This window comes from Prunus mume, linkage group LG1, assembly GCF_029339155.1.
Source record: "Prunus mume cultivar Tortuosa linkage group LG1, ASM2933915v1, whole genome shotgun sequence".
NCBI classification, from domain to species: Eukaryota; Viridiplantae; Streptophyta; class Magnoliopsida; order Rosales; family Rosaceae; genus Prunus; species Prunus mume.
The window spans coordinates 4,798,391-4,826,187 of NC_142698.1; the positions used below are offsets into that span (position 1 = coordinate 4,798,391).

A 27,797-nucleotide genomic window follows, 5' to 3' on the forward strand; every position below is an offset into this window, starting at 1 on the left:
GTATGATTGAGAGTTTAGTTTTGATTGGATTTTTTGTTGTCCTCTATCATGTTCACATTCGCCTATATTTATAGGAGATCTGCATGAGTGATTATTCCTTAAAATCTAGAGGACACATTGTTGAGATGATCCTCTGCTCCAACGCAAAAAAGGGTGGTGGCTTTTTTGACAAGAAAAGCTCCCATCAAGAGTCAGTCTTCATGATGATTAGTTTTGTTTGGGGGTGGTGAAAATTCACCAAACTCGGGCACTTTACGAAAACACAAGCTCCGAGTGTGAAGAATGGCGGTCAGTTCGAGAAGATGGTCGGGTATTGACTCCAAGCGTGAAGAATGGCAGGAGCTTGAGCGAACTGTGCTTGAGAAATTTGGTGGCCGAGCTTGAGAAGTTTGGTGTCGGGCTTGAGTAAAGGCCGGGCTAGAGAAGTTTGGCGATTGGGCTTGAGAAGCGGCAGAGAAGTTTGGTGGCGGGCTTAAGGAGTTTGGCGATCGAGCTTGAGTAGCGGTCGGGCTAGAGAAGTTTGATGGCGGGCTTGAGAAGTTTGGCAAAGCTTGAGAAGTTTGGCGACGGGTTTGAGAAGTCTAGTGGCCGGATCAAGAAGTATCGCGGCTTGGCTAGAGAAAGTCATGGATTTGTGCCAGGATTTCCGGAAGAGTGTATGCGCGTGGAGGTGGCCTTACAAGGAAAGAAATCAATGAGATTAATGATAGTTCAGAATATTCCAAACACAAGAGAGAATTAAGCAATCAGAATATCTCCACCAATGTAGTCCCAAGAATTTAGGGGGCGGGTCACGGGCGCCCTATATAAACTTCACCAAACGAAGGCAAAAGACACATATTGCCAAACACGCAAACCTATTTTTCGTCTCGCACTTTTCTTTTCTTAGACTTAGAATTTTACTTTTCGAGCACCTAGTGTAGCAAGTTCTTCCTTTCCTTAATGCAAGTTTAAATTCTTGCAATTTACATTACATTGTCATTTAAGTTCAAGTTTATTTCAATCGCTTTTTTTTTTCATTGTTATTGAATTTTCATTAAGTTTAAATTCAAGTTTAATTTGGTTTACCTTTCTTATTGTTCTTATTTCGTTTTTGTTTATTTATCACTTTGATATATTTTATCGCACTTTAATTCTCGTATTTACGTTATTTATTTTATGCACTTTACTTTATGCATTTATCTTTAAATTATATTTAAGTTTAAGCACATTTACTTTACGCACTTGTTCTTTGTTTCATTACGTTTCACTTTCAATCTTCGTGTCCGTTTGACATTGCTTATTTGGGATGATAAGTGATTTTTAAAAAAATTTGGAAAGCCCAACCCCTTTAGTAAACTGTGAGAAAATCACTTATTGTTAAAAATTGCTGTGAGAGAAAGCTATAAAAGAAAGCAGCTAATGAGGTGCTTTCATTTTCTAATTATGCATGAATCAGTTTTGAGAGATGCTGGGTTAATGAATATGTGACAATCATTTTCTGATTATGTGTAAAATCAATACCAACAATACTTTTAATAAAAATTTTACCAAATGCCAAACTGCTTTCTCTCACCGCAAATCCGATAGCAATTATTTTCACAAGCATAGTAATGCCAAACTGGCCATTCATCTCCACCCACTCCACAATATTTACATTAAGCCTTGACCCTGAGGTAATGAAAGAACCTAGGTCGTGAGGAGGTTCCGCTCGGCCAAACAATCGTTTGATTAAAGTTAGATCTCGGGCACAACATACACTCACATTCCATTCAAGCCAGATTCATGGATTGGTGGTGGCACGACCTGCACTAAAAAAAGAAAAAGGATAAAAAGTTCCTTCCATCGACCTACTCGGCCGAAAAGAGGGAAACAAGTTTTGACTTTCTAACAACCAACTCTCTTATTTCTTGTTTATCTCTTGTAAACTTAGCTTTGTTCTGACCAGAAATCCTCACGAGTATGGGAAGAAAACTTGGCCCTCTTTTCTGGCATTAAATGGTTATGGGGAGTGGTTTTTGATATTGTCTTTCTACCAACTCCCCTAGATGTCTTCCGTCCCCTTTATGTGGATGTCTTGTCATTGGGGTCACGTGGGCACTGTGGAGAGAAAAATTCTCCCAATTATCTGCTGATTTGATTTCTGAATTGTGATTAACGGTGATGATCAGACTTTGAGCCCTTTTGGAAAAGATTTGGAAGCTAGGTAACAATTAAGACAATTAAGACTGGCTTTTTCCAGATTAAATTACCACTAATGGTAATTAACTTTTAACCTGTGGAAATTTATTTTGCAATTGGTTTAAATTCCAATCTTTGTTTTTCAAAATGGTCTGACTTTCTTTAAAATATCATGGGCTAACTGGTAATTTGTTAAAACAAAACCCAAACCCCTATCGTCAATATGAGCCAATAGCCAGATGGGCTGGTGTGTGAAAATTAGGCCCAAACACTAACTTTTCATGATTGTACTTTTTCTCAACAGGTAAGGCACATTCTTACGTTCCCCACCTTAGTTAATATAAATTTAGTACATTGGATTTGTTCTTATTGGTCCTCCTTAGCTCCCTTTCAGTTTGGAAAAAAAAAAAAAAGTTGAACTGGTGCTAAAAAACGATAACATTCTTCTTGTACAAGAATTGTATGGAAACCACATAGTCTAGATTGTTTTAAACTAAATGTTGAGGCATGTCTATAATCTGGTCATGCTGCTATTGATTTGTTATTCGTAACGACTCCAAGGAATGTTTGAGTAGCAGGTTCCATTAGTATAACGTATGCGATGGTTTTGGAACTAGAAGCCATCGGTACGAAGCAAGGACTTCTAAAGGCTAAACTAGTCAATAGCCATGTTGAATGAGATTGTAAAGTTTCTTTTGTGATGATGCCTTTGCTGATCTTCTTCCGTGAAAATTATGTGGTAGGGTATTAGAGAACAAGTCCAAGGTGCCTCGTCCGTCTGCATCATCTTCATAAAATCAAGGGTTTTCTGCAGTTTTGCCTCCTAATTATTTTTATAGAGTGATGCTAGGGAGACCAATTTTAGATACTAACTTGTGTACCATCTTTTTAATAGAGATGGAGCTCATCAATACAATGGATCTCACACTCTATTAGAGAGATGATATACAAGTTGATATTTAAAATTGGTCTTCTTAGCATTTTCCATTTTTATATTGTCAATTTAGTTCCTTAATAAATTTTTCGATAAATTAAGAACTCCAATTATTTTAAAATCACCAATTGAGGGCCTACTGTCAGATTCTTAAGAACACCATCCACTTTTCCGTTAGACTAAGGCCACATTCGTAAGTTTGCTGAAAATTAAGATTAATCCAAATTAGAAGTGGTGTTATGCGACGACGTAGAGGGCTGGGGCTACGTTGTGTCGAGCAGACACTAAGGCCCCGCTTGGGATTGCTTTTTAGCTTAACTTTAAAGTTTTTAAAGTGTTTGGTAAAATTAAAATATCCCGATTATTTTAAAAGCGGTGTTTTGAGTGACTTTAAAGTCGACTTTGCTTTCAAGCAGAGATGAACATTTAATGAATTTTTAATCATCAAAATATCATCATTCATTTTAAAAAATGACACCACCTCCACTTTTACATCGAACTTCACCACTTGCACCACCACATTTACTACCTTCACAACCACCGCCACCACCACCACCACAACCACCACATCCTCCTCCTCCTCATCCTCTGCCACCACCACCTCCAACATCACCTCCTCCTCATTCACCACCACCACCACAACCACCACATCCTCCTCCTCCTCATCCTGCCACCACCACCTCCAACATCACCTCCTCCTCATTCCACCACCACCACCACCACCACCTCCACCTCCACCTCCACCACCACCACTACCATCACCACCTCCTCCAAAACCTCAACATCCACCACCACCACCATGTTGCCACTACCACCACCACCACCACCACTACCTCCACAACTGCCATCCCCACCACCACAACCATCAACTTCGCCTTCATCTCCACCACCAACTCCACTCCATCACTATCACTACCAATACCACCACATAATTAGTGCATAACACTTTTAACATCATGTCTATTTTAGTCATTATTCACAGTTACAACGATTTTATATTAAAATTTACCAAACGGTTTTAACACTGCTTTTTGTACTAACAACACTTTAAAAATAGTGTTTACCAAACATTGAGCTGCTTTACTTTACAGCTAATTATTTTTAAAATACGAAACAACTTTTTTAAAAGTGACAGCAATCCCAAACTAGGCCTAAGAAGGGAAGAGGTCGTGGCTGCTTTGTGGTTGCTCTCGAATCCTAAAGCAATGGAGATTCTGGGTCTAATCCTTTCTTGGCTTGCCTAATCCAAACATAAAGGTTAACAATGGAGGAAAAATGGCTTTTCTTGATTTTCAAAGCCAGCAGCCTCTATAGACCCATCATCCAAAGCATAAGGCTCGTTTTCAACTGGGTTTAGCCTAATCTTGGCGAAGACCTCGTCGGTTTTTGGGTTCTCCATGAATTGGATAGAAGCCACCAAATTCGGGGAGTGGAGTGGAGAGATTTGGGCGGCTGGGTCAGGGGAAGGGGAGGGTGGGGACAGAGAGATAAAAGGTGGAGGGTGGGGAGATGGAAGAGGAAGGAGGTGAAGGGGAAGGTGGGGCAGACAGAAGGAGAGGATGGTGTAGACGGAAGGGGAATGAGGGGAAGGGGAGGAACAGGGGGAGACGGAAGGGAAGGATGGGCGAGGGGAGGAGGAGGTTGAGGTTTAAAAAAAAATTTAAAATGTTAAATATTTCTTTTCTTTAAATTTTAAATGCTAATTTTTTTTTAAAATTTTAAATGTTTAATTTTAGGTAGGTAAGTTTTTTTTTTTTAATTTTTTAATTTTTTTAAAATGACGAATTTACCCTTAATTTTGATGAAAATTTGGATGGAATTTGAAAAAATTGACGGTAAACCCTCAATTGGCGATTTAACTATTAGAGTCCTTAATTTATCGAAAAATTTGTTAAGGAGTTAAATTGACAATATACAAATAGTTGTGCAAAACTGTTAAAAATCCTAAAATCAAAGAAGAAAAATGCACCGATTCATTGCCCGAAGAAAACGAGTTAACTAGTTTTCCTTACATCTGATTGGAAAAGTCTATATAGTCAAGTTCACAAATTCTGGAACCTACCATTAGCGACAAATTTAGGAGAAAGTTAAACAATCTGCGATAAAGTTAATAAACAATTTGAACGAAAAATTTAATGGAAAATTTGGTGCATCTTTTGGACACGTAAGTGATGTCAATTTGCTGACTTAATTATAAAATTAATTCTTCATATCTGAAATTCATGTTGACAACGAAATCTCGGTCTGTGTCTAGTTAATTACATGGACTCAAAAGTCTCCGTCAACGCATGACAAGTATTCCATCACTTTCGACCGGACTGGGACTTACTGTATCTCTCCTTTGAATCTTCTTATGACCGGACTGGGACTTACTGTCTCTCCTTTGAATCTTCTTATGGTAAAGTAAATTATATATGGGTGGTGAACTACTCCACAGAGAGAGAAGAAACACGTACGAATTCATTTACACCATCCGCCTTAAATTAAACAGAAATTCAGAATTACAACTTCATACTGCATTGGAACCAATTTTCTGGAGTGCTGCAGAAGGAAAAAAAAAACAAGGGAAGAGGAAGACAAGTTACACTGAGATCATTTTTCGATGGCTTGCTTGGCATGCCTTCTTGCCTTGGCATTTGTTGCTGCTGAAGCACAACAGATGCAGTCGAATATAAGCCAGGGCTCTTCTTTAACACCAACCACCAACTCCACATGGCTGTCACGTTCTGGTCTATATGCCTTTGGATTTTACAGGCAGGGCAATGGCTATGCTGTTGGGATATTTCTTGCTGGAATTCCCCAACAGACAGTCGTGTGGACTGCGAATCGAGATAATCCACCAGTCTCCAACAATGCCACCTTGCTCTTCACAGGTGACGGCCTTGCCCTGCCAACAGCAGAAGGCCAAAATTACTTGGCAAAATCTTCTGGCTCTGCTTCTTATGCTTCCATGCTCAATTCGGGTAATTTCGTGCTGTACAACTCTGGTCGGGAAATAGTATGGCAGAGCTTTGATCATCCAACTGACACCCTTTTGCCCAGTCAACGCCTTTTATCAGGAAACGAACTTTTCTCTGCGAAATCAGAAGCTGATCACTCAACGGGGATTTTCCGTCTCAAAATGCAAAATGATGGAAACCTTGTTCAGTACCCTGTAGATACTCCAGACACCGGTGTTTATGCTTTTTATGCATCTTCCACTGATGGCGAGGGAGAGAATGTGACACTTAATTTTGGTGCTGATGGCCATCTCTACTTGCTCAACAGGAATGGTACAAATATTCGGAATATAACAGATGGGGGTCTTCCTACTGATGAAGGAAAACTTTATCTTATGAGAATTGATGTAGGTGGGATATTTCGTTTGTATTCACATGATTTGAAAAAGAATGCAAATTGGTCAATTGAGTGGGAGTCTTCCAAGGATAAGTGTGTTCCTAAAGGCCTATGCGGATTGAATAGCTATTGTGTCTCAATTGATCTAGAGCCTGACTGTAGATGTCTTCCGAGATTCGAATCTGTCAACAAGGGAAATCAGACATCCGGGTGCGAGAGAAATTTTGTTGCGGATGCGTGCAAAAACGGGAATGAGAATTTCACTTACACCATGGAAGAGCTGGAAAGCACAACATGGGAAGATGTTCCGTATATGAGTTTGAGATTATCCGACAAAGATGATTGCATACAAGGCTGTCTGGAGGATTGTAACTGTGAAGCTGCGCTTTTTGACGGTATAAACTGCAGAAAGCAGAGGCTTCCTTTGAGATATGGTAGAAGAGACGCTGGAACTTCAGACAGAGCTCTCATCAAGGTAGGTGTACCTACAAAACCAGATACAGATCCTAGAATCGTTCAACCAGGAAGCAAGAAAAAAGGTAGAACTCACATCCTGATTATTGGTCTTTCATTTACTGCTTTTGGATCCATTTTGTTGTTGATTTCCGTGATTGTGTTGTGGAACCACAATGTCTGGGTATATAAAAGAATGAGTGCTGTGAATGGTGACCTTGAATTGAATGAGAGTGTGGCTCCACGACGATATGCTTATGAAGAGCTAGAAAAGATGACTAATAATTTCAAGGAAGAGCTTGGTAGAGGAGCCTCGTCAACAGTTTATAAAGGGCTGATTTTGGGTACCCAAAAGCCAGTTGCTGTCAAAAGATTAGAGAAAGTTGCAGCCGAAGGGGAAACAGAATTTCAGACTGAGATCAGAGTTATTGGGAGAACCCATCACAAGAATCTAGTCCGTTTACTTGGGTATTGCCTTGACGGAGCGAAAAAGCTTTTGGTGTACGAGTACATGAGCAACGGCTCACTTGCAGATGTGCTCTTCACCCGTGAAAGGCAACCATTTTGGGAAGAAAGAATGGGCATTGCTCGTAACATAGCACGGGGGTTTCTTTATCTCCATGAAGAGTGTGATACACAGATCATCCATTGTGACATAAAGCCTCAAAATATACTTCTAGATGAGTTCATGTGTCCGAAAATCTCCGACTTTGGATTGGCAAAGCTGCTTAAGGCAGACCAAACTAGAACAACTACCGGAATTAGAGGAACCAAGGGGTATGTTGCACCGGAGTGGCATAGGAAAATGCCGATAACGGTTAAAACAGATGTTTACAGCTTCGGAATTGTGCTGTTGGAGATCATATGTTGTCGAAGGAACGTGGATTGGAGTCTTCCTGAGGAGGAGGCTATTTTGGATGAATTGGCCTCCCATTGTTTTGAGAAGGGTGAACTTGGCAAATTAGCGGGTGATGAAGAGATAGAGAGAAGGAAATTTGAAAGGATGATTAAAGTGGGACTTTGGTGCATCCAGGATGAGCCATCGCTCCGTCCCTCTATGAAGAAAGTTCTGCTGATGCTGGAAGGGACCGTGGACATCCCAACCCCTCCCAGTCCAAGTTCTTTTTTCAGTGCCATTTAAATGAATGCCTGTGTCTCAAGAGTGAAGTGGCTCTGGTTCCAAATTCCTATCTGATGCTGATATGCTTGTTGTTTTCCTTTTCTATGTACCACAACTCTATCATGTATGATATTATTATAGTTTGACTTCCTCTTGTAATCTATATTTCTTTCATCCGTTTTACTTTGAAGAGATGTTGGTTGTTTTGGATATGAGGGAATTTGGCTTTATTTTAAATTTTCTGTGATTCCCTTGACGAGTGCACCTTTTGGCTTTATTCTAAGCTTTCTGTTTTTGAATGCTTTTGTCTTGATGTGCATGTGAATTATTTGGTGTTTTTTGTTCGGTTTGTCAGGAGCATTGGTGCAATAGCACCTGAACGTGTATATAGGAAAGAACTCTTCGAAGTAAAAAGTGGTGGCAAGTTCTTATTTAGTTATGATTTTGATTACTTATTATATTAAGATTTTGGTTACTTACCTATTTGTCTAGTCTTATTATAATTGAGATTTATTTCCTATTATAATTTAGTTCTATTTTCTATGTTATTTAGGGTTAACACATTTTTGTACTTCTTTATAAATACATCTACATTAGAGAAGAATACACGTATAGGCATAATTGAATATTTGCCTTATTTTGTTTGACTTGGTATCAGAGCCAGTTTTCTTGGGACTTGTGCTTGAGTTCTCTTTGCAAAGGATATGTTTATTGACATATCCCCATTACCTCGAAGTATGAAAATATTGCCTACTTTTTGGCTTCGACGACCCATTCTCTTTTGGGGGAGATGACAGGACTCGCCCCCAATTCCTTGGAATTCATTATGGATCCTATGGTTTTTTCGACATCCAAGGCCCACTTGCTAACATCCTACCTCTCTTCCAAATCAAAATAGGAAAGGGTCGAGACTTTCTGCTGAAATTTCGGCAGAATCTCCTCTAAAAAATGGACTTAACCAAATTTTTAACTTGTTAAAATGCAGTTTGAAATTTTCAAACCTTAGCATGTACAATCATAAGTAGTTGTACAGACTCAATCAATAATCATTCATCAATCTAAAACAGGTTTCCGCCCTGTCACAACCATAAACCAAATTAAAGTCCAAAAATATGGTTTATCTTGTGGCTGCACCTGGGTGAGACCTTAGACTGCCTACGTGCCCTTACTAAGGGATCAAGTGATAAGTGCATCATTTTCTATATTTTAATACCTCTTATATTTGGTTGTTTTTAGGGAAAGCTCATTAAAAAGAGTATTATTACCTTACTTTCCTTATTTCAGCTATTCTGCGCTCTTGGAAGGATTTCGACTGAAAATTGACTTTTCGAATGAATTTTAGATCAAGGCCAATTGGAGAAGAAAGCTAAGACATTGAAGATCATTGTGACAAAGGTTTCATAATTTTCTTTGGAGCCAAATGCTCCAGACTTGCAAGTCAAGACAACCTAAGTTAAAATCCGTCAAAACTGCATTGATGTGGAAGATTGAAGATTTGACAACCTTTACGATTTTTCCTAGTGGCTTGTAATATATGCTTAGAAAGCTTAGAGATAAAGCTATGTTTTTCATATTTTTCCAGAATTGTCTAGGAAGTGGAACGACCCCAAAACGTGTGTCCAAGTCAAAGAAGGATTCTTTCCTAGTTTATTTCCTTAATTGTTTGGGATTTTGTTTTGCTTTAAGAGAGTTTTTCCAGACCTTTTTAGAATAGGGTTAGTTGTTTTACACTATATAAGGTCACCCTAAGCTCTCTCTAGGGACAATCATCTTTTTCACCATATTTTTTCACCAACTTTCATACACCAAGAGAAATATAGAGCCAAGAATTTGCTATTGCACTACTTGAGGAGCTTTTGAAGGTGTTCATGTGGAGAATCCAGAGATCAAATCGGTTTTTTGACAACAATTCTCTTGTTTAACTTTTCTTTTGTCATGAACTAATTTTCCTTGCTAGGGCTACGATGTAGCCTAAACACGAACACTTAATTTTTATAATTATATTAAATTCTGATTACTATTCCATGTTGAGTATTTGTTACTGTTCTTATGACTTTCAGATTGCACAACAACTGTCCTTAGCAGTAGTATTCCTATAAGATAAATTAATATCCTTATTCAACTAGTTATAAATTTAGCAGAAAAATTAGACCAAATACAATTTAAAAAAAGCATAAATTTAGTAAATGGAATTGTCATAGTAGTAAAGTGAGAGTAGACATATAAAGAAGAGGACACATAAATAACCACATAGTGTTAAAGAAAAGAGACTATCATACTGATAACATGTTATAAAATAGACAAAATATGAGAGTACCATTGAATGTTGGAGTGAAATTGAATTTACTTTGTGATGCTATGTCGCTATTCCAGGATCTAAATGTTGGCTAGGTAAGTGTCCTGTAGTCAGAGGAGTAGTTATGAACCCTGTAAGACCATCCCCATGGGGATGGTGAAGGAAGGGCCCCAATTGGTAGAAAAAAACCCACAACCCATTTGGGTTATCCTGCACTTGGAAGAAGAAGTAGAAAAATGAATAAATATAGTGATAATTTGATTCTTTGTCGCCGTAGTAAATAGGCGATAAAATATAATTTGTTTCTTCATCTTTACAAAAAAAAAAAAAAAAGGAGTAATTAATTGTGACACGTTCACTAAAAACAATCCTTTTGTAGAGGATCATTTATTAAGAAAAATAAATACACTTAACACAAAAGCAGAAAAAGAAATACTAGTAACTTGGTCCCGAGCGTCTACCATTATACCTACAATGATCGGGCATACTATTGCTATCCATAATGGAAAGGAACATTTGCACTGGCAGACCCAATACATGCCTATTGTGGGCAATTGCCCACACTTAGGTGGTTTCTTCACCCATCTAGCCAAACACTTTGCCAATAAAAATAAGACACTTGGCCAATATTTTGCATGAAAATCCCCACTCAGCACCCTAAATAAGTAAAGCCAAGGTTTTATGAAACGACCTGACCCAATTTCCACTTTGGAATGCGGGTCGAAATCTGCTTAAACTGACATCTGTAACCGTGGGTCATAAAGACCAAAATACCCTGAAAAACAGAACACAAACTCTGGGGCCTAACTCATGGCTGCGCTGTAACTATAGGCTGCCTACGCCTTCTTGAGGATCAAGCCACACGTAGTTCTCTCCTCTATTCTTGACCTGCAACTGGTTCGTTATTTTGTAACTGGTTTACTTATCCGTAAAACATACTCTAGGGCTAACATTTCTGGAGTATCTGGGACTCCGTTTTATGATCCATCAAATACTATACGATCCTGGAAATACCTAGATTAACATTCTTGGAATTAACTACGATCCAATGGTTCAAACGTATTGAACCCGGAAATCGCATACTAGGCGAGATCCGTTCGGGGTTCAAACGATATCCGAATTAAGTTCCGCGAAATCTTACGCGCTGGTGAGGACTAGGGGATCATTCTAGGATTGACTGTGGTCCCCACCTTATTGCCCACGCGCCGCCACACGCGCTGGCAGCGCGTGGTGCCTAAAGCGATAACGCCTCGCCAGAAAAACTCAACATCTCGGCTCAAGACTCCTATCCTAGGTAAAACACCCTATTTGGAACCACTTTTGTTCTTGGACCTACCCCAAAAAGTGGCCGAAAGTGGCTGAAACCGTGATCTCAAAACTGGCCGAACCCTAGGTTCGAAATTAACCCTCTCACGCTAGAAATTCCTCAAATCCTACTCAACCATCAGCTAGATCATGAAAAATAGCTAGAAATTCATACCTCACACGACCGGATTGGTGGCCGGAGGAGGGAGAAACCAGCCAAAGTTCTGTCAAAAACCGGTCGGAAAACATGGTTTTCCGACGCGTCGCCGATCGACGGCGGAACAAGGCTCGGGCGTGATGGCGAGCTAGGCGGTCATTTTGTGACCGGTCTTGTGACTGTGGTGGCCGGAGGCGGCGGTGGCTTGGAGAAGCCACCGGCTGGAGAAAAGTATCGAGGGGCTCAGAGAGAGAGAGAGAGAGAAAGCTGAGGGTTTTAAAATCTAACTTTCCAAAATTACCTTTTTGCCCTTGAGCGTATTTTGACCGTATTCTCTTCGTCATTACTCCGATTCAAGCCCAATACGTGTCTACGGACTCGTCTCGCTGCGCCCTACGCAATGGTATAACTGGAATTCCTAAATTCATTCCCAGTCAAAAAGTCAAGTTTTCCTCAATAAAATATTCTAAGGGCATTTTAGTCTTTTCCTCCAATAAATTAATAATTAAATATTAATTTTAGGTTTGGGTTGTTACATTTTAGCCCAAAACCTCTCCTATATTGAAAATATCAAGGCTCAAGACTTAATAAACATGTGGTCCAATATATAAAGCCTTAGATTTTGGTCCAATATATTAAAAAATTATTGAAATAGATTATGTGTTATAATATATATCATATTGCTATGAAAACTTAGACTCTGCAGGAGTAAGCTATGAAATTATTTTTTATGCCCCCAGATGGAAAAAAGTCTGGGTCTACCACTGCATTTCCCTATTATTAGTACTTATATTTAAAAGTATTTATATTTAAATTACATATTTTATTAAATTTATGGGTGAACGACAGGAATTGAACCCGTGCATGGTGGCTTCACAATCCACTACCTTGATCCACTTGGCTACATCTACCCCTTGTACTATTACAAATATTTATACCATTTATCATTACTTGTAAGATAAAATACAACATAAATTAAACTGAAACTTTTAACTTTAATTAAATTTTGTAGTAAATTAACTAAAAAAATGTAGAACAATATAGTAAAGTTAAGTAGTAAATTATAAAAATACTAAATAGTAAAGGAGTAATACCAAATCTCTTGATATAACATACGATATCAAAGAATGAAGAGGGAAAGTACTTCTCAAGCAAACACAAAGTAACTACTACATCTTCTTCCAACTTATTTAGCTTGGAAACATCTACCGTCTTTGCACATATAGCATTGAAGAAGAAGCACAATCGAGTTATTGCATACCTTGCAGGCTTCTCCAAAACAGAAAGTATTGCCATAGGGAGCAATTGTTGCATCAAGGTATGACAATCATGAGATTTAAGTCCAAGAAGTCTTGAATCTTTTAAAGATGTAAGATTTTTAATATTTGAACAATAACCTTCAGGGACCTTCATACCATAGAAAGAATTGCAAACCGCTCTCTTCTTTGCTCTTGACAAATTCCAAGGCCCTAGAGGCAAACAAATACGTCTTTCTCTATACTCGGGTTGCAAATAAGTTTTGACCCCTATGTTCAATAAATCTAACCGAGCAGCAACCCTTTCCAGGGATCTCCAACAATGTGTCAATGATACTATCGCAAACATTCTTATCAATATGCATAACATTTAGGACATGCCTCATATGAAGGTATTTCCAATCCTCAAGATCAAAGAATTTTGATTTCTTCTTCCAACAAACTCTATCACCATCATTCTCACCAACACTTACCCCATTTTTCGAGCCCCATATGTAATTAATATCTTCAACCATGTGCAACACTTCTTCTCCAGTTAATGGCTTGGGAGGCGTGTCATGTTCAGGTTTCTCATTAAAACCTACATGCTGCCTCCGATATGGATGATTGATTGGTAACTATTTTCTATGCCCAATGTAACAAACTTTGTGGCTATTTTTCAACTTGTGACTAGGTGTATCATCACCGCATATTGGACAAGCTTTATATCATTTAACGACACAATTAGATAAGTTCCCATAGGCAGGAAAATTATTAATTGTCCATAGTAATACACCACTGAGTGTAAAGTATTCTCATATGTGTGCATCATATACTCCTCTAATCCCATCTCACAGAGATTTTAAATCATCAATCAAAGGTTCTAAGTAGATATTTATACTATTGTTTAGGACTGAAAATTAATAAAGTTAACATCATGAACTTCCGTTTCATACATAGCCATGGTGGGAGATTATATGTAACTAAGATAACTGGCCAACAATTGTATTTGCTACTTAAAGAACTGTGGGGATTGAATCCATCAAATGAGAGAGCCAATCTCAAGTTTCTCGGCTCTTTACCAAACTCGGGACATTTATTATCAACAAGTTTCCAAGACAGAGAATCTGATGGATGAGATATATGACCGTCAACTGATTTTCTAGCAGCATGCCACGTCAAACTCTTAGCTGTCTTATGTGATTGAAACATCCTTTTAAACCTTGGAATTGGAGGAAAATACCACACCACCTTCTTTGGCACACCCTCATTCAAGATTGAATCTTTGCCTTCCTTCCACCTTGAGATACCACAATTAGTTGAATCTTCATAATCCTTCCTATACAAGATGCAGTCATTGGGACGTGCGTGGATTTTCTCATAACTCATCCCTAAAGCAGACAATGTCTTTTTTGCCTCGTACATAGAGGAATGTAGTGTATTTCCTTTTGGAAGCAAATCTCCTTGAAGTATCAATAATTATGTAAAACAAACATCACTCATACCATGTTTTGCTTTCAAATTATATAACTTTACCAGGGTCAACAACATCGTGTACTTACTGCAAACAAAGTACAAGGATTGATTTCCATCCCCAATCACATTGGCAAACTCATAATTATCAAATCCAATATCGCCTAAATCATTATCATCCATCCCTAATTCTTTAGAAACAAAACTGAACCTACTTTGCTTATCTTCTTCCACATTTCTACTAGCATTAGTAGTCCATTCCCAAGGTTCTCCGTGCCATGTCCAAATCTTATAGCTTCGGTCAATTCCATTAAATTATAAGCGGTCCCTTATAATTCCAACTCCAAACAATTGAATATTCCTACATTTAACGCATGGACAACGAATATGAGTTGTATTTCCAAGATTTTTTACAGCAAAATTCAAATATCCTTCCACCCCTAACTCATATGTCTTCGATCTTCTATCCGCATGCATCCATGACCTATTCATCTCACACACTATAAAATCATATATATAATAAAATGAAAAGACCATCAATGAAACACTACTATATTCACATAGTAGAGAATAAATTGAAAAAAAAAAATATTAAACAAGAGTAAAATGACAGTTTTTACAAAATAATCATCGTGTAATAGAGAGTTAGACAACGGCATATCTAGTTACCGACGTCTTTAAGCTACCCAAACCATATATTTGTACTGCTTTTTGAAGAACCTAGGTCCTAGGTTCTGGTAGCCTAAATACCATAAATGAAGAAACAATCGTCTTTACCAAATGCAAACAACAACTTAGACGACGGTAGTAAATGAAAACCCGACGTATCCTAAAAATTTGGACGACAGTTTGTTCCACCAATCGTCGTCGTGGTTTACAAATATCCGAAGTCTAAATCTCCCATCCCCATTCCTTTTCCATGAACCCGTAACAGAATGCAAACACCAAAATATAAAAGAACCCATATATAGCTCCCAATTAAGAACCCATAGCTCCCAAAACATATATTAAGAAACCAAACTACCAAAACGAACAAAAACATTTATGGATTTACAAACTAAGAGAATATTGAAAGAGGGTTGAGAGAATATACTTGCATGGATATTGAGAGAGAGCTGAGAGAATATACTTGCATGGATATTGAGAGAGAGTTCAAAGAATATTCCCAATGCTTTGAGAGAGAGAGAGAAAACTTTAAGACAAATTTATGTTGAAGAGAGAGAAGGAAATATTTTAGGGTTAAAGGGAAATTCTGAAAATTTTAGATCGCGGTAAAAAATTTCAAAGGATTGTGTTTTTCAAAGACGACGGTAAATACAACACAGTTGTCATTTAATTGTACATTTACGACGACTGTTAAGGTAAACTGCTATCGTTGTAAATCATTTTTACGTCGCCTTTATAAAAATCGACGTCTAAAGTATTAAATAATTAGATTTGGTTTGCATTTCCTGGGATTCGAACATGCATAATTAACCAAAAAGAGCTAGAGAAGACCGGCGTCATTTCAATAAACCCTAAACCCTAAACCCTAAATTTTACAATAATTATAAAAAAAATACACAAGTATGAGAAAAATGGACCGAAAATTGCTACAGACTCCTTACAACAATGCCTTCTATATAAGTAGGCTAAAATCTAGATTAAATAATTTTGAATTTTATGAACACCAATGGATCACATAAACCTTAGGGTTATGTTGTAGAAAGTATAAGGACTATTGTGCTTTGTCTCTAAATCTTTTTGACTTTTGTTATCACTTGTAATTTTGAAATCTAAAATTAAAATTTTCAAGCCTTTAGAGGGGAGATATTGTCTCAATGAGTGCCTAGAATTTGCCGATTTATTTTCAGATTTTTAAAAATATATTATGAATATTAGTAATTAAATACAATAAAGAATATTTCTAAAATTTCATTTTTTAAAGCTTTAGGGGAGAGATAATCTTTCAATGAATGCATGGTAGTTGTCAGTTTATTTTCTAGAATTTGTTTTGAATTTATGAATTAAATAAAATATAAAAGTCATATAAAATTGAAATGACAAATGTACATAACCTGTAACAACCCGGTCATTAATTAATATTTAATTATTAATTTATTCCAGTAAAAGACCACTATACCCCTAGAATATTTTAATGGTTTAAGAATTGAATTTTTGACCGGGAAGGAATTTGGAGATTTTAGTTATACCGTTGCGTAGAGCGCAGCGAGATGAGTCCGTAGACACGTAGTGGGCTCAAATCGGAGTTGTAAAGAAGGAGTTACGATCAAAAGAAGTTTAGTGGCATAACCGTAAATATTTTGAAGTTCACTTTTTAAAAACCCAGAATTCTCCTCTGTTGGCAGCTCGACCAGTTGACTTCCAAAGGTGATATCTCTCAGCTCCGACCACCGATTCGAGCAAGACCGGTGCCAAACGAACCACCTCACTCCCCTCTTTAAGTCTCAGCCCATCCCGGCCTCGATCCGCCGTCTTTGTCTCCGGAAACTGCCACGAAACAGGGCGGTTTGGACAGTTTTTGGATGGAATTTCACGGAGCTCGTTTGGACGCCTCCGGCCTCCAAATCGGACGAGTGAGGTATGGTTTTCTAGCTATTTTCCATGCTCTAGCTGATGATTGGGTAGGATTTCAGAAATTCCAAGCGTAAGCACTTCGATTATCAAGCTAGGTTTCAGTCGGTTTTGAGGGTGCGATTCGGCCACTTTCGGCCATTTTGGGGTAGGTCCAAGAACAATAGTGGCTCAAAATAGGGTGTTACACCTAGGGTAGGAACCTTGAGCCGTGGTTGGGAGTTTTTATGGCGAGGCATTATTGCTTTAGGTACCACGCCCGCCGGCGCATGTGGCGGCGCATTGGCATAGGGTGGGGACCACAGTCAGTCCTAGAATAATCTTCTAGTCCCCACGAGCACGTAGGATTTCGCAGATCTTGATTCGGTTAATGTTTGAACCTCAAACAAATCTTGCCTAGCATGTGATTTCAGGGTTCTGCAGGTTTGAGCCATTGGATCGTAGTCATGTTCAGATATGTTGATATAGGTAATTCCAAGATCGTATAGTATTTGACGGATCGTAAAACGGAGTCCTGGATACTCCAGGAATGGCATCCCTAAATCTAGTTTTACAATAAATCAGTACGGACCGAAATGAGTTATCTAAATCTTGTTATGGGATGAGCAGGTAGTTACTTATATATTGCGGCCCGGATAAAAGCAGTATCTTCAAGGCCTACCAGTTTATAGATCAGGAATAGAGGAAAGAACTACGTGTGGTTTGATCCCTTAGTATGGGTACGTAGGCAGCCTAAGCTGATTACAGTGCAACCACGAGTTGGAGTCTTTCGATTTGTTTTATTGTTTTCGAGTCATTTTGGTCATTTACGACTCACGTCCACGGTGTCGCTTTAAACGGAGTTGGACCCGGATTCTAAAGTGGAATTTGGGTCAGGTCGTTTCATGACCGACGTTGCATCCATTTACAACTTCGTTAAACAACACATGACGTCATCCTAGATGATATTAGACGTCAAAATTCAACCAGCACCGTGGTTCGTCTTTACAACATCAGCTTGTGCTGAATAACCGACATGGGCAGCATTTACAATGTCGATTCTTTTGTAGATGTCGACATTGTTGATGTGTACAATGTCACATTTGGTCAAGAAACCGCCATCGTATGCACTTAAGACGTCGTTCTTGTTGTACGAACAGACGTAGTATATCTATAAAAATTAAAATTCGTAGATTTCAGTTTTATATATAAACCGTCATGTTTCTCTCTATTACATGTCGTTTTTAAGAATTGCTGCCGATGTTTTATTTCTTGCTACAATAAGACGTCGATTGTTTATACATATGAGACGTGTAAATTACAATAAGACGTCAGTCTTTGGGAATTAAATTAAGTTTTTATGATTTATTGTCATTTTAGTTCATGTAATGACATGAATATCCTAAACAAAAAAAAAAAAATTCAAACAAAATTTGATTTTTTTGATGATTGTTCAATTAATTACCAAAAATATATTTATGTGCATTGTCAATAAATTAAAATAAACCTAAACATTGTTAACATAAATTACATTACTTATTATTCTGTAATTGCTTGTAAACGAATTCAGCCCATTCCAGCCTACCTTCATCAATATGTTCTTGTACATACTGAACTGGTTCCTGTTTCTTGGCAAACTGCAAATAAAGAACAAAAACCGACATGTTATAAAGATTAAAACGACGGTTTTTAAAGAAAAAGTCGAGGTAGTAAAATAAAAAAATTATATCTTAAATTTTGCCTTTTACCTTCTTTTCAAATGCTAGGCATGTATCATAAATTATATCTCTCATGAAACGCATCACGTAATAGCCACACTCTACATTAGTTGGTTGTCGAGGAGTGACATGTAGATTTTTCCATATGGTTGATTTGCGTGATGATTGTTTGCTTGTGTGAGAGTTATACATTTTGATTGAACTGTTTCAAGAAAACAAAAAGTATTAATGACAAAACTAAAAATCTAAATAAAAAATATTAAACGTCGTGGTAAATAAGTGAAGACGACGGTTTTGTAAAAAAAGTGACGTTTTATTTCATTTCAAGCGTTGATAAATAAAAACCGTTGTTGTGTAGCATTTTAACATCGGCGACAACGAAAAACGACATATAACCAAAAGTTGTTTGTAAATGAAAGTTGAACAGAAAAAATTAAAATGTCCTCAAATGAAAAATATAAACGACGTGGTAGTTCAATTAAGACGACAGTTTACAGAAATTATTAATGTTGTAAATGATTTCAAACATCAATTTGAAGTTACCGTCGTTGTGTTTTCATTATAACATCTGTATTAGAAAAAACTGTCGTATCATTCAAATGCAGAAACAAAAAAATCTTAGATTTTCATAGATAAACTTACGTATTCACTATATTTCTCATGTCCTCGTCAACAGAGCGGTTTGGCAATGAATCCATGTAATAGATAGTCTCCTTAGCTGGTCTCACAATTATTAACGCCCAATGACCCCTACACATAATGATACATATAGGTTAAATATACTACAAAGAAAAATATTACAAGACACCAAGTATAGTTAAGGGGACTAACCCTGGATTATAAGGCACCAAGTAAAATTGATTCCCATCTGCATTTTTCAGGCAGTTTGAGAGATGTTTTGAACAGTAAGATAACGTTCCAGATTAAGAGCTGACTTGTTCAGGGTCCACAAGGCCAACAAGGTTTACCATATTTGCCAATTTTAAATAGTCAAATAGATACCTAAATATATGAAATTCAATTAAATGAGATTTTAATTTAAAAGAAAGGAAATGTAAAAAATAATAAAAAAATAAAAAAATTGGATTTCGAGAGTTATCTCATGTATACTGCAATCACTGTGGATCCAATCTCAACCATGGAAGGAAACTGCAAAATAACTTCACACAAGAGGAAGGCATCATGGTCAATGCCAAACACTTCCTCTGGAATGTGAATTCTAATGGTCTTGTTAGCAGGCTTCAACTTGGTCTCAACAAATTGGCATAGGGCTAACAGAGGAGGTGGCATGTCTAGCTTTGATAGATCCTATTACAAGAAATTAATAAAGAAATATAAGTTAGTTTGTACATCAAGTTAAATAAACAACTCTAACTAAACCAACCAAACCGACGTAGTATATAATATAAACGACGGTTTCTAGAACACACTGACGGATAAAGTTATAGATGATGGTAAAGACATAACCGTCATTGTGTAAATGTTCTAAGGTGCTAAACTATAGAAAGGTCGTCTAATTAAAATGCAGTGAAAGCTTTAATGAAATACACGACAGTTTATAAAATAAAAACCGACGTAGTAAAATACTGAGACGACAGTTATCAACAACATCTATTTAAAATTATAAATCAGAAAAAATCAAATGTTAGAGATTTAATGTAATTGGAGTGATAATGTATTTTCTTTCCCATCATTACACTCTACTTCAGTATAGTTTCTCAAGCAACTGAGGGTCCTTTGGTCGGAGTTAGCGTAATCTGTTCCAGGAAGGCAAAAACAGTTGGTTGATTGTCATAAAATGTGCAGTAGCTGTTAAGGCCACAAAAGTTGATAAGTCCATAAATTTACACATTTATGTACTCTTTATACTTAGGTTTTGTTGGAGAATTTGATTTAAAAAGGACTTATTACTTTATTTTCTCAATTTTCAGCTTTCCAGAGCAAGTAACTTTTTTTCAACGGAAATACTACTTTTTGGTGAAGTTTTAGTGCGAGACCAATTGGATATGAAAGCTAAGACCTTGAAGATGATTGCTGAATTTTTCTAGAATTTTCAGAGTAGCCAATGAGAGCAGTCTTTGAGGTTAAGTCAGCATAAGGTGCAATCCCGTCAAAACTGTGCTGTTGTGGAAGAATGACTATTTGAAGACTTTCCTGATTTTTCCTCAAGGCGTGCGATATATGGCTGGAAAGATAAGACCAAAACCTACAATTTGCATATTTTTCCCGAATTTTCTTGGAGGAGAAATAACAAATTTTTGGCGCCGTTGCCGGGGATTGGCTTCATCAACTACGATTTAGTTCAATCTTAATTTTGCTTTGCAGTTTTTATTTTATTAATTATTTTTCTTTATTAATAGTTACTTTTCGTTTTTTTTAGTTTTAATTTATTTATTTCATTTTGATTTATATTTATTGGAAATTTCAGGTTTTTGGAATTGATTTGTGTTTCTTGTTTGTGTTGTGTTTTTTTTTAGGTTCAGCTTAGTGTATGATTGGAAGACGCTTTGAAGGTCGTGACCTCATACTGTTTGATCCTAAGATTGAAAGAATAGTTAGGAAACGAAAAGACAAATTCACTCACTCACTGGAACATCAAGAAGACGGAGGTTTCATTGAAAATATAAATGAGAAGAGTGACGAGAACGTTGGGGAACAACAAATAGTGCAAGAGGAAGCAAGGGAACGAACACAACCTGCTCGAGCTATGAAGGAGTACTCCATCCCAACTCTTTCCAACACTCCATCACGTATTGTAGTACCAGAAGTTGAAGCAAATTCATTTGAACTTAAGTTCAGAATGATTCACTTGTTACCATCTTTCTATGGCAAGTCGAATGAAGATCCTAAATGTCTCTGATGAAGTGGTTAGGCTGAAACTGTTCCCATTTTCATTAAAGGATAGAGCCAAAGCTTGGCTTCACTCACTGCCAGCTGAATCCATTAATTCATGGGAGGGATTAGCTCAAAAATTTCTCCGTAAATTCTTCCCTGCGCAGAAAACGAATCAGCTTAGAAGAGATATCATGCATTTTAGTCAAGGGGAGCATGAGCCATTCTATGAAGCTTGGGAGAGATTTAGAGAGTTGCTGCAAAAATGCCCTCATCATGGCATTATTGATTGGATGCAGATGCACCTCTTTTATGGAGGACTTACAACTACAAACAAACGAATGGTTGACTTTGCATGCGGAGGTGCATTGATGGAGAAGACATCTCAACAAGGGTTTGATCAATTTGATTTGCCTGCAAATAATAATCAACAATGGGGTAGTGAGCGGACAAAGAAGGTAGGAGTTTATGAAGTTGACACCAACTCATCCAATGGAACTTTGTCCACCTTCACCACATCAAGCCTTGAGAAAAAACTTGAAACTCTTATGTGTGCTGTTATTCCACCTTCACCACATCAAGTTTGCACCATTTGTTCTGACCCAACTCATCCAATGGAACTTTGTCCATCTACTATGCAAGGTTTTGAGCAAGTTCACCAAGTAAATTAGTTTCAACGACCTCGGAATGATCCATATTCGAACACCTATAATCCAGGGTGGCGTAACCACCCAAATTTCTCATGGAGCAACCAGCAACAACAAGCTAGTTCTAGCCATCCCTCCCAGTAGCAAATGCAGCCCTCAAGTGAGCCTAAGAAACCTACGTTGGAGGACTTAATTGCTCAGTTTGTACAGACTTCTCAACAAAATCAGAATACTATGCAAGCGTCCATCACTAAGTTAGAAACTCAAGTAGGTCAGCTCGCTACTATTGTTCATGAGAGGGCGCAAGGCACATTCCCAAGCCAATCTGAAATTAATCCTCGAAATGTTGAGCACGTCAAGTCTATTAGAACTCTGAGAAGTGGCAAGTCATATGATAGACGAGAAGAAGCCATGACAAGTGTTGGAAAAGAAGATGAAGGTAGAGAAGAAACTAAAGGACTACTTCCAGCACCTACCCAAGGCAAACCATGCGATTCCGAAAGAACCTCTAATGATGATCAAATCGCCCCTGTCAAAGAAAGGATTTATGTTCCCCCACTTCCGTTTCCAGCAGCCCAACAGAGTCCATAAACAAAAGAAAGATCAAATGGATATTTTGGAGATTTTCAAAAAGGTCCATATCAATATTCCATTACTGGACGCTGTCAAACAATTTCCCTCTTATGCAAAATTTTTGAAGGATGCATGTACAAACAAGAGGAAATTCGCAGCTCATGAAAAAGTGATGTTAACTGAAGAGTGCAGTGAGTTTTACAATTCCTTGCACTATTGGTGATGTTCAATTTGATAAAGCATTTTTAGATTTAGGCTCAAGCATTAACTTTATGCCTTTGACTATTTTTCAGAGATTAGGAATTGGAGAGCTCAAGAGCACTTCCGTTTCTCTTCAACTTGCGGACAGATTAGTCACATATCCAAAAGGAATCATTGAAGATGTGTTGATCAAAGTGAAGTAATTTGTGTTGCCAGCTGATTTCCTAGTTCTTGATATGGAGGAAGACTGCAACATCCCACTCTTGCTAGGCCGTCCCTTCCTTGCAACAGCTGGTACATTAATTGATGTGCAACAAGGAACTTTAACTTTGAGAGTTCAAGGGGAATCCGTTGAGTTTAAGGTGTTTGAAGCTGTTAAAAAACTGAGGGACTTGGAAGAGTGCAGTCGTATAGATCTCCTTGACCCAATTGTACATGTCAACTACTTGGAAAACACCTCTACAGATGTCTTGAAAACCAAGTTGGCACCCTTTCCATACGTGAAATGCAGGCGCTTTTCTCTTGGACGTGCTGGAATTTATCAATGTTGTATCAAAAGCTTTTCCAAGATGAGCGGCTCTTGTGGCATCTCCTTGCCAAGGATCACACCAAGACATTACATGACAAGGCCATTATTCGCAAAAGGAGTTTGGACAACAGCTCAAGCACTATATGGAAGAAGTAGCATTCTTTGCTACTTCCGCACCACCATAGACATTTGAAAAGTCTAGCTCATGACTATAAAGAAGCGCTTCTTAGGAGGCATCCCAAGCATTCTTAACTTTTGTTTTTGTTTTTTTGTTTTTAGTTTCTATGTGATTTCTCTTACATTTATCATGTTTTTGTTTTTGTTGTTTTTGTTAAGTTTTGCGTTATCAAACAAGGATTTTGTGTTCCAAAGAACATTTTTCACATTTTTCTAGCCCTAAGATGTTTGCAGCATATTTTAGATGTGTTACAGAAATTTGTTTAGTCATTGGTTGAAGTTAAATGCCAGAAAATCGCAAAATAGCTTAGTAGGTTCTTATTTTGGTGAAAATCAAAATTTCTGCCTAATGTCTTTTTGTTGTTTTTCAGGTCAATCTGAAGCCACCGTACATGTTTAGACTGGTTATTATGATGTTTTGGACTAGGTTTGGGGGTCTCCGGTAGCCTACATTATGTTTTAGGACAATTTGAATCTCAAAAAAGGACACAAAACACAAAAAAAGACGATTCGTTCTAATTTGAAGATTTTTCGTCACCAAAGAGGTTTTAGCAGCGGTGTTCATCAGATTTTTTGTCGCTAGAAGTCGGATTTCCAGATTTTTATGATTACATATCCAGCTCAGTTTCGTTCCAATTTCATCGCATTCCAAGACTTATAGGAGCTATTACAAGTCTGTTGACATTCCAAGAAGCAAGTGTTGTTAAAATGTTAACTCGCAATTGTATGCGCAGGCCAATTAGTAATCTGACAAGACAAGTACAGTCGTACCAAATTCACGAGGACCGAGAAGTTAAAATTAGTTATGTACTTAGATTACCAAATTCAAGAAAGTAGGAGGTTAAGTCTAAAATAAAATTTAAAGCAAGAGTGATTGTAATTGTTGAACAAATGAGGCAAAACGAAATTTCAAACAAAAGCAAAGTGAGCAAATGTAACAAAGAGTGTTTGTGGGCTGGAAAACAGATTAAAATTTAAAGCAAGAGTGATTGTAATTGTTGAACAAATGAGGCAAAACGAAATTTCAAAAGCAAAGTGAGCAAATGTAACAAAGAGTGTTTTTGTGGGCTGGAAAACAGATTGGGAGACTAGGGCATTCGATTCACCATAACAGTTCAATTCTAGGTTATAAGGAGTCAAGTAACAAGTCTAATTCGGATTCAAAGATTGATTCTAGCTAAAGTATGATTAGGCCATGGTGTCTGGTCCTAACCTTGTGTTCCTAATTTCCTAACTTGATCATTTGTTGTCTAACCTAAATTAAGCATTAGGAACTCATTAAGCATAGAAGAACAATTTAAACAACCAAGCATGTATCTAATCCCTGTTGTCGAATGTCCATACATACTTTTCTTATTCATAGTTCAATTCGAATCAAAGCATAGTGTCTACTCTTGATTCAAACCAAGATAGCTAATATACAAGTTCTAATGGTGATCAATCCTCCAAACAAGCATATTAAATGATAAGCATAATGAATAAGAACATGAATCACTTAATCAAACTTGAAACTGTAACTTCAACTTATAAACCCAGAATATTCATGTTAGGTTACATCGAAGTCCTAGTTATGAATTTAGCTACTCATAATGGAAATGAAACTTAAAAGCAAATGAGAAAACATAATGAATGTAATAAGAGGAAAACCCATTTCAAGTTACTTGTGGTGTCCAAGGCTTCTCCAAGTGCTTCTCCACACCTAATGCTGCTCAAGAGCGTTCTCACATCTAGAGTATGGCAACTAAAGAGGTGATTTGGGATGAGTTTGGGTGAGTAGTGATGGCAGAGAAAGAGGAAATTCGTAGGGAAATGGAAGGAAGGCTTGTTGGAGTTTTTTGGTGATTTGGGACTGAATGGAGTGTTAGGGAAGGATGGGAGTGTTAGAGGATGGCTGAAGTGAATTTTAGGATGAATGGAGTGACTCTTCTTGAATGAGTGTGCATCACTCTATTTATAGAGTGCAAATTCGTGCTCCCCCTTTGGCTGGTGAAACACACCCATTCCTAGCTTCCCATTTATCCGAGCTGCCCATTAGGTTCCTATGTGATTTGATGTGTAGCCCATGCCTCTAGGAATGTCAGCTGCCCATACCTCTTGGAATGTCACTGCCCATGCCTTCGAGTTTCCATCTGTCTTGTCGGCACATGGCTCAACAATTAGCAAATGCATTCCCGAGCATGGTGTGCATTTTGATGGGCTCACAGATTGGGGTTGACTTAATCAATTGATACATTTGAGTTGTCCATCTTGAAGTTCAGACTCTCATCTTTCCAAGCACATATTACATGGGCCAATCAAAGTTGGGAGAAAGACGTTAAGGCGAAATGAGTTGCCAACCCCTGCTCGTTTTTGCACCATTTTGCATCTTTTCTTATCCAAAGGCACCATTGCTACCTAAGGCTCAATGAACTGAATGATAAACAGAAAAGGGATTAAAAGCACACGTTTGACTCAATAACATAACCAAATCATAAGTTAGAAGGGTACAAAATGATATGCAATTGTGAACTGATCAAATACCCCCAGACCTAGATTTTGCTAGTCCTCGAGCAAAACAAAAGAAAACAAAGTTAAAAACAAAACAAGAAGTTTAACTAAACCACTTCTGCGGGTAACTCGATTGCATTGAGCATATGCAACAAGCCTTTAAACCTCTAGGCATCCCTAGTAGGAGGAGTTGTGTCTCCTGAGGGTTTAACAGAAACGATACCCACAAACGCTTTACTGACTCTACAAAACAAAAGGTTAGAAAACTAACTTTGAAAACGACTAATGAAAATGAAAGAAAACTTTAATCATACCTCCAACACCAGAGAGTTGCCAAGATAGATGATCAATAAGTGTGTAAAGTGGAAGCTATAGCTCAAAGGCACACGGATTCAAAGTAAACATAATCAAATCTTGAAGGAAGAACATGCTTCAACTCTAATTCTCACATATAGCACTCAATCACTCAGAACCTATGGTTTTATTCTCTCAAACAAGCACTCAATCACTCAGAACCTATTGAGGACAATGTTTGTTTTAAGTTGTGGGTGATTGAGTTTTTTGGTTTCATAATGTATGCAGATCCTCTGTCTTTGTTTCAAATTCTGTCCTTGTTCGCTGCTGTTTTTGTATTTTGACCCGCGTATGCATTCTTTGTTTTTTCGTTCTGAATCCAACCATATAAAGAACGTAAAGTTTGGCCAAGTAATTTATTTGTTTGTGATAGTCACTTCCCAATTCTATGATGAGATTGAATTTTATTTACAATTAACTTTCAAGAAGTTTTGAGCGTGACACTAATTCTTTACATTATCTTTGTGTTAGCCTTATTTTTATGATTAGACTTGGGAAATCCTTATGCACATAGCCATGTTAATATGAGTTTCGATTGGGGATTTCACATGATTTAAATGGCTAAATAAGAGCTAGTGTAAACTTATGTAACGCTCATTATGTGAGGTTTTGAGCCTATGCCTTTCTTTCTTGAGTGTTATATACTATTTTATAATTTTCTTGTCTACATCGTTGTGATCTCATTATTCTTTGTTTTTGGTCAAATACTTGAGGATGTTTAAATTGTTTGTAAGAACTACTTTCATTATCTATTTGAGGCATACTTCGTGAACCACATGGATTCTAGGAAGTGATATAGGCCTTGTTTCTTTCGTTTGAGCCCTTCTAGCCAACCCATATCACTTTTATCCCTAGTTAACCCCCTTGTGCCTTTTGTGTAAGCATTTTTCATTCTTCACCCAATTCTTCTCACCTTAATCTATCATATGTTTATCCTACACCCTTCTAAGGAGTTTTGTAGAGTATTTTCGTTGTTAAGGGAGAATTGCACAAATTGTTCAATCATGTGGAAAGTAAAGGATACTATTTCAACCAAAAAAAAAAAACTAATTTCGAAGCCTTTTCAACTCGAGTTATTAAGTCCTAGGAGTGTTTTACATTTAATGCCCTAAAGCTATCTAGCTTGGGAGTCATTGGCCTAACCCTCGCTACATGGGTTGATTATAAAGCTAATGGAGTTAGAAAAAAAAAAAAAAAAGAAAAAAGAAAACAAGAAAAAAATAATAATTCAAGACAGAATCAATATGAAGTTTCGTG

The 27,797-nt window shown here is 37.4% G+C and overlaps 1 protein-coding gene, 1 non-coding gene and 1 pseudogene across 2 annotated transcripts; 1 reads left to right on the forward strand and 2 right to left on the reverse strand.

Annotated features, from left to right (window-relative positions):
• Nucleotides 1–4,709: 4,709 nt before the first annotated feature.
• LOC103331266 (G-type lectin S-receptor-like serine/threonine-protein kinase LECRK3) lies at nt 4,710–8,223 on the forward strand. The gene has a single exon (XM_008233880.3). The coding sequence runs from the start codon at nt 5,697–5,699 to the stop codon at nt 8,022–8,024; it is 2,328 nt and encodes a 775-aa protein (XP_008232102.2). The 5' UTR covers nt 4,710–5,696; the 3' UTR covers nt 8,025–8,223.
• A 5,501-nt stretch (nt 8,224–13,724) lies between these two features.
• LOC148920798 (uncharacterized) lies at nt 13,725–14,499 on the reverse strand (annotated as a pseudogene).
• Nucleotides 14,500–21,748: 7,249 nt separating this feature from the next.
• Nucleotides 21,749–21,855, reverse strand: LOC148920799 (small nucleolar RNA R71). Its single transcript, XR_016123419.1, has one exon. It is a non-coding gene; the product is annotated as a small nucleolar RNA R71 (small nucleolar RNA).
• Nucleotides 21,856–27,797: the final 5,942 nt, after the last annotated feature.